A 15,164-nucleotide genomic window follows, 5' to 3' on the forward strand; every position below is an offset into this window, starting at 1 on the left:
AGATATTGTTCCAAGTTTTCATCCGTCACGATGTCTACGATTGAAAAGAATAAAGTTCTACTGGCTGCAAAGTCAATTTAGTCACTTCTGTCGATATTATTTTGTAGGTGTTGTTTTTCAACGCTGAGGAATAGCCTTTGGTCATGTGATAACTGATTGCATTCTTGTTAGAACATACCGTTTTAAAAACTTCGATAGGCTGGCAACTTCATCATTTAACCGATCGTGAAGAAACAAGCGCAAACGAGAATGTAAAACAATGAGATAGTTTCGTAATAATTAATAGAATGTCATCTATGGTATTTTGATCCTGAAAAGTTAGGGATAGCTTTATAATACCAACTAGATTACATAGGATATTGTTCCGAGTTTTCATCCGTCACGATGTCTACGACTGAAAAGGATAAAGTTCAACTGGCTGCAAAGTCAATTTAGTCCCTTCTTTCGATACTATTTTGTTGTTGTTTTTTCAACGCTGAGGAATAGCCTTTGATCATGTGATTACTGATTGATAGCGAAGAAACAAAACCAAAGTGTTGCTCTTGCAGCACTTTAGCCGGCGAAGCCGGACAAAGGTTGCCGCAACACTTCACGCTGCCCGGGCAACGTAGGTCTAATTTATATTTACCGTTCGACATGTGGTATTCCCCTAACGACTTTATAATCCTGAAACATCCAAAATAAAAACATTGAAGATATTGCAATTTTCAGGTATAAACAGATCTAAAATGGCTCCGGAGGGGACGTCTTGATTTCCTCAATACTTTAAAGGTGTCATTTTAATACAACTAAGCAGTTCAGAGTAAAATAACTTCAGATTAATAGGCTGTAAACATTGATAAGTTTACATTAGAAAAACCACAGATGATTTAGACTGTTGAGCCCTGTTCACCTGCATGCTTATGGGTGCATGTATGAACACGCATGCCAGCCATTATCACTTTGGGCCAATCAAAGCTACTTACAAAAGAAGTAAGTTATATTCGGCATATATTTATTATAACAAGATATTGATGTCTAGCTAAGGATACACATAAATTGGAATTTCCCGAACTACAGAGGGAAAAAAAAAATTCACACATTAAGTATTCTACCAACATAGATAAAAGGGGTCAGGGTGGAAGAACAACAATTTCAAAAAAAGTGAGATATAAATTACTCGAAGAAAAAAAAAGATATACTTTAGCATATGCTGAGAATTTAATAGTTCCCTTTTTCATATCCTCATAGAAATCAACACGGAGGGAGAAACTTCAGCTACGAGTAAGTCATAAAAAACAATAAATTTATCATTCAACTACTATTTCATACTGTTTCTACTTTTTTTTTTGTCGGCAAGACAGGAAAAAAACCAATTTCAAGCAAGCAAGTAATAAGTTACAATTACTTAATAAAAAAAGAAACTTGTGCTCTAACTCATAATTAAGACTAAATATTTCTCTAGTTCAGGATCTGTTTTGATTCAATCCGGAGGAAAAAACTTCAGCATAGAATAAATTAGTTATAAATTATTTGAAAAAACTACAGGTTGTTTCATAGGACGAATATTTAACAAGTCTCTTTTTCACGTTCACGTTTGAGCCAACACTGAAATTTCGAGTAGGTGCGTTATGAACTGTATGAAAAATGTTTTATTATTCTTGGGCATATGAATAATGTTTGATAATGCTTTTCTTCAGGATCTCTTTAGAGTCAATGTAGAGAAAGAAACTTCAGTTTCGAGTAAGTTAGTTACATATTAATTGGCATACGTTAAACGAGTTTTAGCGTTTCTCTTTTTTAAATAATTAATTTCATATTTCTCTTTTTAGGTTCGTTTTTGACACCTTGGCGAAAGAAGATGCTATTTCAAGCAAGTACGTCAGAAAGAAGTATGGCTTTAGCATATGATTTAGAGGTGGTTTTAGCGGAGGGATAGAGGGGGCACTTGCGCCGGGCGCAGAATATTTAGGGACGCAAAATAAAAATAAAATCTAACGGTTGAAATCCTTTTTTTTAATTTTTGAAATTGTGTTTTATTAAAATAAAGTAGAGGGCGCAGTTAATTAATGAAAATAACTAATAAATCGCTTTCTAATTATTAAAAAATTTAAAAAATAATTAGAACATAAATTATTAATATATTAATAAATCGAAAATAATTTTGTTAATGAATGAAAATTTTGTTCAAACTTGGCTTGGAAATTTTGTGAGACAGGGGGGGGGGGCTAATCAAGATTTTGCCCTGGGCACAGGAGAGGTCAGAACTGTCACTGATATGACTATAATTCTACTTAATATTTCTCTATTTCGGGTCCTCTTTTGAGTAAACATGAAGGAAAAAACTGCAGCTTCAAGCAAGTAAGTTGCAAATAATTTCAAAATACACAACAACAATTATGGATATGACTAAAATAAAATCCTTTTCTTTTCAAATTCTTTTTTGAGTCAACATGGAAGAAGCAAATTCAAGCGAATAAGTTATAAATTGTTTGGTGGAAAAAAAAAACAGTTTCGAGACATTGCAACGTTTATCCTACTCTTTTGTGTAAAAGTTGAGGGAGAAATTCCATATTCGAATAAGAAAGTAGCAACTGTACTAAAAACGTCCTACACTATCTATAGGATGCATTCCTAAAATGGAATGACGTCACATTCAAGGAAATTAACAATCTAATTAAAGCTACATTTTTGACAGAAATATATGACATCATGTACTCTCAACATAATGCACTGTTAAAACAGAATGGGTCATATTCAAATAAAGGTATATACCTAGAAGTAATGTGAACGACATCTTAATTTTTTAAGGTTCAAAGAAGAAAGAGATAATAGTTAGATACAAGTAAAAAAAACAATGTCATATACTACTACTAAGAAGAATATGATAAAATAATTTTATTCAGGTATTGAATAATTGACTAATCAAGTAACTCGTCAGGTATTGGCTAATTCTGCCTAAAGTATGACTGTTAGTTTAGATGATGCATTTTTAAGGTTCTCTTTTTGCTGATAATGCAAGATGTTAGTTTAGTTAATAAGTTATGAGTGATTAAAAAAAAAAACAAGTAGGAATAGTATTTAATATTTCTTTTTTTCAGGTTCTCTTTTATAACAACGAGAAAGAATCAACAACTTAACTACTTAAGTATTCTATAGATAATTAAAAAAAAACAATTGTGCTCTAGCTTAGGACTAATATTTGATATTTCTTATTTTCAGGTTTGTATTTAAGTAAACATGGAGGAAGAAACTTCAATTTCAAGTAAATAATTCATATTTTACTCAAAGAAGAAATAATTACGCTCTAGCTTAGGACTAATATTTGATATTTCTCTTTTTCAGGTTCCTTTTAAGTAAACATGGAGGAAGAAAGTTCAATTTTAAGCAAATAATCTATAAATAGTTTAAAGAAAAAACAATTGCAGTCTAGCTTACGGCTAAAATTTGACATTTCTCTTTTTTAGGTTCGCTTTTAAGTCGGCACTGGGCTTTTATTCCAAGTCATTGATGACTTAGTAAAAAAAAAAAAATTGTGCTCTAGCTTTGGACTAATGTTTAAGATATTTTTCAAATTTTGATGTTTGATAGTTAGAGTAATAAAACAACTGTACTCAAGCTTTTCTTATTCAGGTTCCCATTTAAGCCAAAATGAAAAAAAAAATTTCAAATAAGTAATTTATAAACTATTTAAAGCATAAAAAAACATTATTTGAAGAAAAAGTAACTGTGCTTTAGTTTGTGCCTAATATTTAATTAAATAAAAAAAAACAAGTTCCTTTTAACTGAAAGTAAGGAGCGACATTAAAACCAAAAACGAACAGAAATTATCCCGTATATGAAAGGGGCTGTTCCCTCTTCAACGCCTCTCTCTTTGCACTAAAGTTTGACTCTTTCTCTCAACTCTACTTTGCAAAACAGTAAAAACTTTAACTTAAAGAGCAGGGCGTTGAAGAGGGAACAGCCCCTTTCATATACGGGGTAATTTCTGTTCGTTTTTGGTTTTAATGTCGCTCCTTACTTTCAGTTAAAAAGAACTTGTTTTTTTTATTTATTTCTGAACGTTTTTTAGTTACTCCATGTTATGATTTCGACTCTCCGCAGATGAATAATTAAAGCGCAATTTGCATATTTATTTATTTGGCTAAATGGCTTTCCCATAGTTTTGATCTAATGATTATGAGAAAAAAGGAGGGGGAAGAGGCCCAGTTGCCCTCCAATTTTTTGGGTACTTAAAATGGCAACTAGAACTTTTAGTTTTTACGAACGTTTTCATTAGTAAAAGATATACGTAACTTACGAATTAGCTTACGTAACAAACTTCTATCTTCGTATGTTTTTATTACGTATATGAGAGGGTTTGCCCACTCGTCAATTTACACTCGTCAATCTTTACACTAAAGTTTAAATTTTGTCCCCTGAATCACAAAGGCCGTAGAATAAATAGTTGAAATTACTAAAAATACTTTAGCTTAAAGAGTGAGGTATTAGGAGGAGGTGAACCCCTTATATAGGTAATATTTTCTCTTCGTTTTAAGTTTTAATGCTACTCCTTACTTTCAGTAAAAAAAGAACTTTTTCATATTCATTTTTTCATTGTTTTTTAAATAATGCTAGAAAATGCTGCGCCCCCTTCATGGAAATCTTCTTCCCCCATGACAAATTCCTCAATGGAAAGTTTCCCCAACATAACCCCCTCTTCTCAACCCCTCCTCCCAACCAAAAAATCCCCCTGAAAACGTCTGTATACATCCCAATAACCATTACTATATGCAAACACTGGTCAAAGTTTGTAACTTGCAGCCCCTCCCACGGGGACTTTGGGGAAGTAAATCGTCCCCAAAGACATAGTTATAAGGTTTTTCGACTATGCTGAATAAAATGGCTATCTCAGTATTTTGATCCGACGACTTTGGGAAAAAATGAGCGTGGGAGGGCGCCTAGGTGCCCTCCAATTTTTTTGGTCTGTTAAAAAGGGCACTAGAACTTTTCATTTCCGTCCGAATGAACCCTCTCGCAAAATTCTAGGACCACTGGGTCGATACGATCACCCCTGGGGAAAAAAAAAACAACAAACAAACAAATAAACACGCATCCGCGATTTGTCTTCTGGGAAAAAATTTTCCCAGATTTTCTAAAATTGGGCAAATTTTCTCAGGCTCATAGCTTTTGATGGGTGAAACTAAACTTGATGAAACTTGTATATTTGAAATCAACATTAAAATGCGATTCTTTTGATGTAACTATCGGTATCAAAATTCTGTTTTTTAGAGTTTTGGTTACTATTGAGCCGGGTCGCTCCTTACTACAGTTCGTGACCACGAACTGTTTGATATTTCTCTTTTTCAGGTTTTCTTTTGAGTTAACATGGAAGAACAAAACTTTAATTTCGAGTAAGCAAATTAAAATTTATTTTTAAAAACTATAGGTTTTACCATATGACCAATATTTGACATTTCTCTTTTTCAGTTCTCCTTTGAGTCGACCTGGAAGAGTAAACTTCAATTCCAAGTGAGTAATTTATGAGTTAAATATTTCCAAGTTCTATTTTGAGTCAACAGGGAGGAAGAAACTTCAATTTCAAGTAAGTAGTCTATAAATGACTTGTGCTCTAGCTTTGGACTAATATTTGATATTTCTTATTTTCGGGTTTCCATTTAAGTCAACATGGAGGAAGAAACTTCAATTTCGAGAAAGTAATTGTGTTGCGGGGAGCAACACTTTGGTTTTGTCCCGTTTTTTTCTTCTATGTGTCCGATCTCAGCTTATTCCTGGAAACTGGTAAGGGTCCAACCTTTGCGGTTTTTACGGAAAGTGCGGACCTCAGGCCCGATTGATAAATATGACATTACAGTTTGGAAAGCTCCTCAGAACTCTTGCCTGGGGCCAAAAAGGATGTTTTTTGCTTGTCCACGAGCCAGAGCCTATGGTTTGCGAAATGAAGTGGAGTTATATAGCCTATGTCAGAGGAGTATCTGAAGTTGTGCAGCCAAGCTTTCGTTTAATCAAAGCATGTTTCTGCTTTCGAGTGGAAAGCTCCGCTCTAACAGGCAAGCAGGCAGGCACCACTTTCAAATTGAAGATGGACAAAAATCTATAAGTGTTAAATATATGCGGCAGTTACCCGGCCCCACAGCCAATATATCTTCTTTGAGCGATAAATAGAAAAATTTACAGAAGCAAAAATGTGGCATTTTCCCACGGGTCCGGAAGTGCTGCCATCTATTGTTTCTATCCATTTCTGTTCGTGATTTCAGCTGAGTTTATCATTCTTTTTTTCAGACTTGGGATTGCGGTAGAGAAATGGTATCAGATGTGCCTAATAAACTTTAAGAGTTCTCTCATTGCTAAAGAGATTGGAGCTTATCCTTTGCTCCTTTCTAAGTGGTGACGTTAGAAAGTTGGCTTATGTCAAAAAAAATGTATCAGATGTGCCTAATAAACTTTAAAAAGGATCTCTCATTGCTAAAGAAAATGGAGCTTATCCTTTGCTCCTTTCTAAGTGGCGACGTTAGAAAGTTGGCCTATGGCAAAAAAAAAAATCAACTTTTGAAATAAGACAGATAGATTTTTTTTTTCGACGGCAATCGATAGCTCTTGATGAGCTGATCAAAGTGTATGACACCCTTTTTTTGGTACAGAAATTCCTTCATGAGGTATACCAGTTTGAAAGTTTCAAGGGGTTGACAACTTCAGTAGTAAGGTACACAGTGAAACGAAATCTAGGCCGATACAAATTGCGAGACATATAGAGGACTTGTAAGCAACAGTTGGCTGTTAGGTAATAATCACATTAGGTAATGAGGGGTTAGCAACTTTTGATAGTTGGTGTATCTATTATTTGTTTCCAGTGTATTTGATGTAAAGCCAATTTGGTTCGTGTGGTAAGACATGTAGGGGACTTGTAAGTAATAATCTGCTGTTAGGCTACAATTAACTTCAGCGATGAGGGGTTTGCAACTATGCTAGTTGGTGTACCCATTTATTTGTTTCCGGTGAACTTGATGTCTATCACAGGAGAGGGACTTATAAGTAAGAATCAGTTCACATTGGGCAAGAAACGGCTGTTAGCTCATAACCATCTTTGGCAATGAGGAGTTTGCCACTTTTGCTAGTTGGTGTACCTATTATTTGTTTCCGGTATATTTTATGGTTAACCCAATTTGGTTCCAGTGTAATAATCCAGTGCAATAAATGTAATTAATAATCGGCTGTTGGGCTACAATCATCTTCAGCGATGAGGGGTTTGCAACTTTTGCTAGTTGGTGTACCCATTTAGTTGTTTCCGGTGAGCCTGGTGTCTAGAGGGACTTGTAAGTAAGAATTTGTTCACTTTGGGCTAGAAATTTGTTCATATTGTATTCGATCTCTTTAAATCTGACAGAATTAAGTGTCTACGCAACGGATACAAATGATAACGTAAAACAATGAGGTAGCTCTGTAACAATTAGTGTCACTATGGTATTTTAATCCTGAAAAGTTACGGATGGCTTTATAATACCAACTAGATTATATAAGATATTGTTCCAAGTTTTCCCTCATCACGATGTCTACGATTGAAAAGGATAAAGTTCAACTGGCTGCAAAGTCAATTTAGTCCCTTCCTTCGATATTATTTTGTAGTTGTTGTTTTTTCAACGCTGATTAATAGCCTTTGGTCATGTGATAACTGATTGCGTTCTTTTTAGAACGTACCGTTTTAAAAACTTCGATAGGCTGACAACTTCATCGTTTAATCGATAGTTAAGAAACAAGCACAAACGAGAATGTAAAACAATGAGATAGTTTCGTAATAATTAATAGAATGTCATCTATGGTATTTTGATCCTGAAAAGTTAGGGATAGCTTTATAATACCAACTAGATTATATAAGATATTGTTCCGAGTTCTCATCCGTCACGATGTCTACGATTGAAAAGGATAAAGTTCAACTGGCTGCAAAGTCAATTTAGTCCCTTCTTTCGATACTATTTTGCTGCTGTTTTTTCAATGCTGAGAAATAGCCTTTGATCATGTGATTACTGATGGATAGCGAAGAAACAAAACGAAAGTGTTGCTCTCGCAACACTTTAGCCGGCGAAGCAGGACAGGTTGCCGCAACACTTCACGTTGCCCGGGCAACGTAGGTCTAATTTATGAATTATTTCCAGGTTCTATTTTGAGTCAACATTGAGGAAAAAACTTCAATTTAAAGTAAGTAATCTATAAATAATAATAATAAAAAAAATGTGCTCTAGCTTAGGACTAATATTTGGTATTTATTAATTTCAGGTTTCCATTTAAGTCAACATGGAGGAAGAAACTTCAATTTCAAATAAGTAATTTACATTTTATTTAAAGAAAAAACAATTACGCTCAGGCTTAGGACTAATATTTGATATTTCTTGAATTTATGGAGGAAGAAAGTTTCATTTTAAGCAAGGAACATGGAGGAAGAAGGTTTAATTTTAAGCAAATAATTTATAAATAGTTTAAGGAAAAAAACAATTGTATTCTAGCTTAAAGCTAAAATTTGATATTTCTCTTTTTAGGTTCTCTTTTGATTCGTCACGGGGCTTCTAGTCCAAGTTATGGATGAATTATTAAAAGAAAAAATTGTTCTCTAGTTTTAAACTAATGTTTGACATTTTTCAAAATTTTGATGTTTGCTAGTTAGAGTAATAAAACAACTCTACTCAAGCTTTTCTTTTTTCAGGCCCTCTTTTTCTCTTTCAGGTTCCCTTTTAAGTTAACATGGAAGAAAAAATATCAATTCCAAGTAAGTAATTTTTAAATTATTTAAAGCAGTTCTTCCAAGAAAAAACACTATTTGAAGAAAGAAGTAACTGTGCTTTAGTTTTTGCTCAATATTTAATATTTCTCTTTTTCAGGTTTTTCTTTTGAGTAAACATGGAAGAAAAAACTTTAATTTTGATAAAGTAAATTCAAATTTATCGTTAAAAACTATAGGTTTTACCATATGACCAATATTTGACATTTCTGTTTTTCAGGTTCTCCTTTAAGTCGACCTGGAAGACTTAATTTCAGTTTCAATTTCAAGTAAGTAATTTATGAATTATTTACAAAAACTATAGGTTTTAGCGTATGACCAATATTTGACATTTTTCTTCTTCAGGTTCCCTTTTGAGTCAGCATGGAAGAAGATGCTTCAATTTCAAGTAAGTAATTTATAAACTACTTTTTAAAACTATGTTTTAGCATATAATTAATATTTAACATTTCTCTTTTTTCTTTTCTTTTTTCATTTCTCTTTTCTCTTTTTTGAGTTATTTCATTGTTTAATGCGAATTACTTGGTCTTGAATGTTGATAAGTCACCTTTTCTTTTTTTTGTCGAATTGGTATAGCTTTCCCTCAGCTTACACACCTTCAGGTGTCACAAAGCTCCTTGTGTAGACCAGAGAATCGGGTGGTCCGGTGTCTTGGCATCCTGCTTGATGAGAATCTTTCATTTAGAAACCATGCAGCCATGATTAGGGTTAAGGTCTCACGGACTTTGGGTATCATTCGAAAACTTAGACACTCATTTCCTGGATCTAACCTGAAACTTCTTTTTTTCTGTCTTGTCCAGTCATATGTTTCTTATTGCCCCATTGTATGGATGTCTACTTTTCCGTCTACGCTGCGGTCACTTTCTGTTATGTATAATAAAGCACGGCGTCTGGTTATGGACACCAACCATTCTTCACCAACACCGCTCTTAAGTCTACGGTCTATTTACATTACTTCTATAATCTATTTACATTATTTGTGCTTCTTTTGTCTTTCACCAGCTTCATGGCAATCTTCCAAAATCTCTTTGGAAAACTCCTATGTTTATTTCTGATTCAGCTCCATATAGCCTTCGTTCTTCAAATAATATCTATATACCGCCTACCCCCTACTATTCGATCAGATTTCAATCCCCTCATTGCTTGTCAACAGGTCTGGAATTCACTACCTTCTTCAGGACAGAGATGCCACTCATTTGGAACTTTTAAAAGGATTCTTAAGGGTCATTTAATAAAGATTCAAATAGAATAACTTTTTTTTCCTCTGAGGAGTTGATGTCCCCTGAGTTCTGTTTGTGGTGTATGGTTCTCTTCTCTGCGTTTTGACTCCCAGGCCTCAGGTATGTTCTCTAGGTTCAGGTATGTTCCATTGTTTTTTGTAGTTGTTGCTTATATTGTATAACACTTATATATATTGCTTTTATTGCCGTTGTTATTTGTATTTTTTGTACCCCTTTGTATCCCTGGCCATGGAGCCTTTCGAGGGGGAATAAGTGTATTGTAATTTCATTTTGAATTGTATTTAGTATTGTATTGGATTGAATAATAATAAACTTCTTCTTCTTCTTCTTTAAATTCCATTGTTGAGTCAACATGGATAAAGAAACTTCAATTTCAAGTAAGTAATTTATTTATTATTTAAAAACTATAGATTTTAGCATAAGATTTTTTCTTCTTTGAATCAACATGGAAAAGAAATTTTTTATTTCGAGTAAATAATTTATAAATTGTTTAAAGAAACAATAGGTACAATTTCAGATAGGTAATTTATAAATTATTTTTAAAAATTATAAGTTTTAGCATATTACTATTATTTGACATTTCTCTTTTTCAAGTTTTTTTTTAGTCAACATGGCAAAATAAATTTCAATTTCAAGTAAGTGATTTAAAATATTTGCAAAAAGTATGGGATTTTACTTATGACCAATATTTGATATTTTTCTTTTTTAGGTTTTCTTTTGAATCAAGACAGAGGAAGGAACTTACATAAAAGGTATGCTAAAATAGTTTTAGGGAGTACCCTTTCCTGAGCTGAATGAAAATTCTGCTATGTTTTATAATAATAATAATAATAATAATAATAATAAAAAAAAAAAAAAAAAACTAAATTCACACTTTTTAATGAGGTAAGTTTTATAAAAAAAAAAATGAATACCTTCGATAAAACTGAATGGATTGATGAATTTACTAAAAATACTAGGTCTTATGCAGAGCTTGTTCACATTAAAGAATAGTAAAGAGCCATATTAAACTGGAGACTAGCAAAAATAAATTCCAATAATAATTCAAACTCAAAATGGCCAGAAATCATAGGCAGCGCTTCGTGTCTGGTCACGTGGCAGTTCACTTCGTATAGGGAAGTGATTGGAGGGCAATTAATATCCCTCCCACGCCCACCGTTGCCCCAAATACATCCAGTCAAAATTTTGAGATAGCCATTTTATTCAACGTAGTTTAAAGATTCGGGAAATATGTATTTGAAGATGAAATTCAATATCTTCGGCACAAAACGGTTTTTCTAAGATTTCCGGGAAATAAGGTGAACACCACCCAATCAATTCTAAATAATTTGGCCACACAAAGTAAAAAAATTTATATTGGATGAAATAGGGTGATCCTTTAAGGGGTTAATTAATAGGGTTAATCGCTTTAACAGGGGTGAACATCTGGAGCGTTCCTACAGTCAAGATAGTACTGATACAATAAATAACTGGTCCGTGTTCAAAAGACAGCCAAATCTTTCTTCCCTTTACTTTTGTTTCCCTTTAGGATTAGTCCAACTGAACTATCAGCTCTGGTGACAAACACAATTTCTCCTAAATAGAATCTAGATCCAACTTTTCTTTTAGGCTGAAATTTGTATAGAAAAGCAGATTTCTTGAATGCATAGCTGTGTTGGGCTCAGGCGGCTTGGTGCTGCGGTGTGCTGTTAGTAGTAGTAGTAGTAGCAGGCCTCTTTCTTAATATCTCGAGTCCATCACTAGCCAAGATGGATGCAAAGCCCTATATCACCGAAAAATAATGTAGTTTATGGCTAATTTTGCTACTTTTCTCTGAAAGACTCCTTTCCTGTGATCAAGTTTTAGCGATAAAATTTTCGAATTAACTCATTTTAGTCATCAAAAACCCATCAAATATTTGTTCGTATTCATTTTTCGAGTTTTTTAACGAGTCTGTCAAACGTTTCTGGGGCGGGGGATTCTAATGTTCTAAAGCAGGCAATGCATGCTGAAGCTTTGAGATTCTCCTTCTCCCGCCCCTTAGCTGAACATGCGAGCACTTACGCACTGACAATTAGAAGAAATCAATATTTTTATTAAAAGAAGACCTTCCCTTCTTTTGAAGGACTTATACGCAAGAAAAAATACAGCCTGAATTTTTAGTGCAAATATAAAAAAAATTCAATGATAGGACTAAACGCGTTCCTGTTTTTTAGTTGGCTGTTCAAACCACGTGCCAATCCTGCTGGTTCGAATGATAACAAAGGAGAAAACAGTAGACATCCCTTTTTAGAATTACAATTTTTTACAATGAGATTTTTTAGGTAAAAATAGATAGAAAGATAGAAAATAAATAGACTGAAAAAGAAGGCTAATTTTTTAGAGTGAATTATTACTTTCAGAGAAGAAAAAAGTTCAAAAGACTCATTACTTTCACATAGACAGCCAACTGGTCTTCGAGGTGTTGTATTCGCGAAAGAAGTCGATCTTCAGTCATCAATGCTTGCCATCCAGCAGCACTGGCTTCTTTTGTTTGAGCTAATATACGTTGAATTTCCACTAATTTTGATTCAAGCTTCTCTTCACGACTCCGAGCTTCCTGTAAATAAATAATTCATGATTTAAACCCAAAAAAAGGGGAACCTAGAAAAAAAATTCAAGCTTAAAAGAAGGCAAAACTAAAAATACTACTACTTATAAATGTAAAAACAAATTAAACTCGTTTTTAAAATGAAATAAAAATACAAACTGATTTTTCTTTTCTCCGGAATCTATGAATATAAGTGAATACGAGGGACAAAACGGATTGGACTTTACAGAACACAGATATTAAATTGGAACTTATAAATACTTAAATGAAAAAGCCGGTGAGTTGAGGAAAACGGGTAAAGTTAGTAAGCTTACAAATAATTTAATCTAATAATAAGAAATCAAAATATTTGTAATTGGTTTCAGTTTTTTTTTTCAATAATTACTTTGTTTGTAGGTAGGCAACTACACCGAAATCTAAAAAAAAAAATCATTCGCTCAGAAAAAAAATAATTGTTTCTTTTAAATTGACTTCCCAAAAGTTACTTTGCCTTTATATAAAAAGTGACCTGATGATAAGTAAATTGGTAGCATATAAGTTATGTCAAGACTACGTTACATGAATAAGTATAAATTATACAAAGTAAGCTGAATTAAAAATGCAGTTCTATCCCGCTTTCTTAGCCTATAATGAGGGGAAGCTTGAGGTGGCTAGGACAAGTTTTGAGGATGAAGGATGACAGATTGCCAATGATCATTCTTTTTGGCCATCTAGGACCAAGCGAAAATCAGATTGTCCAGGATAGCGTGAGAAGATGCCGCAAGAAAGGACTTAAAGGAAATTGGAAAATTTTGGGAGAGTTTAAAGAGGGAAGCTTCGGATAGATTCAGATGGAAGAGGAGCATGCGCACCTCTCTTGGCCTCAAGCGGTTTGGTGCTACAGACAGTTGTTAGTAGTAGCATTAGTAAGCTATGGATATACCATCTAATGTTAATCCTCAAGCCATTATTTCAAGTAACCCTTTGCAAGTCAACACATCGTACGCATGAAATTAAGTCTACAGTCAGGAAGACGATAGCCATAATCCATGGCTAAACCCCCTCTAATTTGGTGTAGTGGCTTGTCTTAGTTAGCGAATAACAATCATGAAGATTCTTCATTTTTGGGCAATAGAATGAATAAGCTAAATAGCAATGTTGACATTAAAGTAAAACATCATTCCAAAAAGGATGGCCAGCTTATATAATTGGAAACTGATGCTAGTATCGAAGAACAAGAGCTAAGAGCTCACATGACACTTGTGACGAGGTCGGAAGAGCCAAGAGTTCATATGGTATGAGCTCTAGCAAAATTCTAAGAATCAATAGATTGATTTAAAAGGAAAATCAGAGGCATAATGCCGGTCGGGATTAAAATAAGAGCTCTGAGTCACGACGTCCTTCTAAATATCAAAATTCATTTAGATCCGATCATCCACTCGTAAGTTAAAAATACCTCAATTTTTCTAATTTTTCCTCTCCCTTCAGCCCCCCAGATGGTCGAATCGGAGAAAACGACTTTATCAAGTCAATTTGTGCAGCTCCCTGACACACCTACCAATTTGGGCAGCTTATACGAGTGAAACTGATGCTAGTATTGAAGAGAAAACCACCAACGCCATCTAGCATTTTACATTTTTTCAGCGTAATAATACGGTAATAATGGTGTAATTGATCAATGCTTCTGCAAAAGAACACAATTGAGAAGTTGAAAAAAATGCCGAGAAACACCAAACATTAGATGACTTTGATGACAGAAACAATAGAAGCTACCCATACTTCTTGCACCATTCTATGTTCCTTATTACCTAGTATTGATGCAACATACGGTAGCTACTTCTTCAGGAGAAGAGGAAAGCATGGCTTTATTACTAATACGGAGACTAATAGAGGAGAGAAGGGCGTGATCCCTTTAACAGTCTTATACAGGATTTGAAACAATGCAAAATCTAACTCTCTACCATTTCTGTATAAGGTTTAAATCCTTGCGAATCCCTTTTAAAACAGAAAGACGGAGCTTAGCTAAAGCACTAACTCGCATTCTGCATAATAAACATGGCCTTAAACTTCATACTAGATATAAAAAAAAAAGTTTTTTTTTTAACTGAAAGTCAGGAGCAGCATTAAAACTTAAAACAAACAGAAATTATTACGTATATGAGGGGGGTTACCCCTCCTCAATACCGTGCTCTTTACGTTAAAGTTTGATTTTTTGTTCCAATTATTTAAGAACGACTCCTGAAACACAAGAGCCGTCTAATTAGAATATAAGCTTTTTTTTAAAGTTAAAAAAAAACTTCGACGTAAAGAGCGAGGTATTGAAGAGGGGGCAACCCCCTCATAATCGTATTATTTCTGCTCGTTCTAAGTTTTAATATTGTTCCTTACTTTCAGTTGAAACAACTTGTTTTTTTTCTGATCGTTTTCTAAATAATACCGAGAGATCCGGTCCTCTCCCTCCAAATTTTGATTGGGCGACTTTGGGGAAAAAAGAGGCATGGTAGGGTGGCTAGCTGCTCTCAAATAGTTTTGGTTACTTAAAAAAGGCGCTAGACCTTTTGATTTCTAATCAAATGAACGCACTCATACTCTAGGATTACTGGTTCGATACGATCGCCTCTAGGGA

General features: G+C 33.9%; 1 protein-coding gene across 7 annotated transcripts in view; it reads right to left on the reverse strand.

Moving 5' to 3' along the window:
- LOC136030944 (sarcolemmal membrane-associated protein-like) overlaps positions 1 to 15,164 on the reverse strand; it is an 89,552-nt gene that overhangs the window by 43,022 nt on the left and 31,366 nt on the right. For all 7 annotated transcript variants that reach the window (XM_065710060.1, XM_065710061.1, XM_065710055.1 and 4 more), the window contains exon 7: positions 12,401 to 12,568. In XM_065710060.1, the coding sequence (XP_065566132.1) occupies positions 12,401 to 12,568 (168 nt within the window). The remainder of the gene's footprint in view (positions 1 to 12,400; positions 12,569 to 15,164) is intronic.

Source organism: Artemia franciscana, chromosome 9, assembly GCF_032884065.1.
Source record: "Artemia franciscana chromosome 9, ASM3288406v1, whole genome shotgun sequence".
NCBI classification, from domain to species: domain Eukaryota; kingdom Metazoa; phylum Arthropoda; class Branchiopoda; order Anostraca; family Artemiidae; genus Artemia; species Artemia franciscana.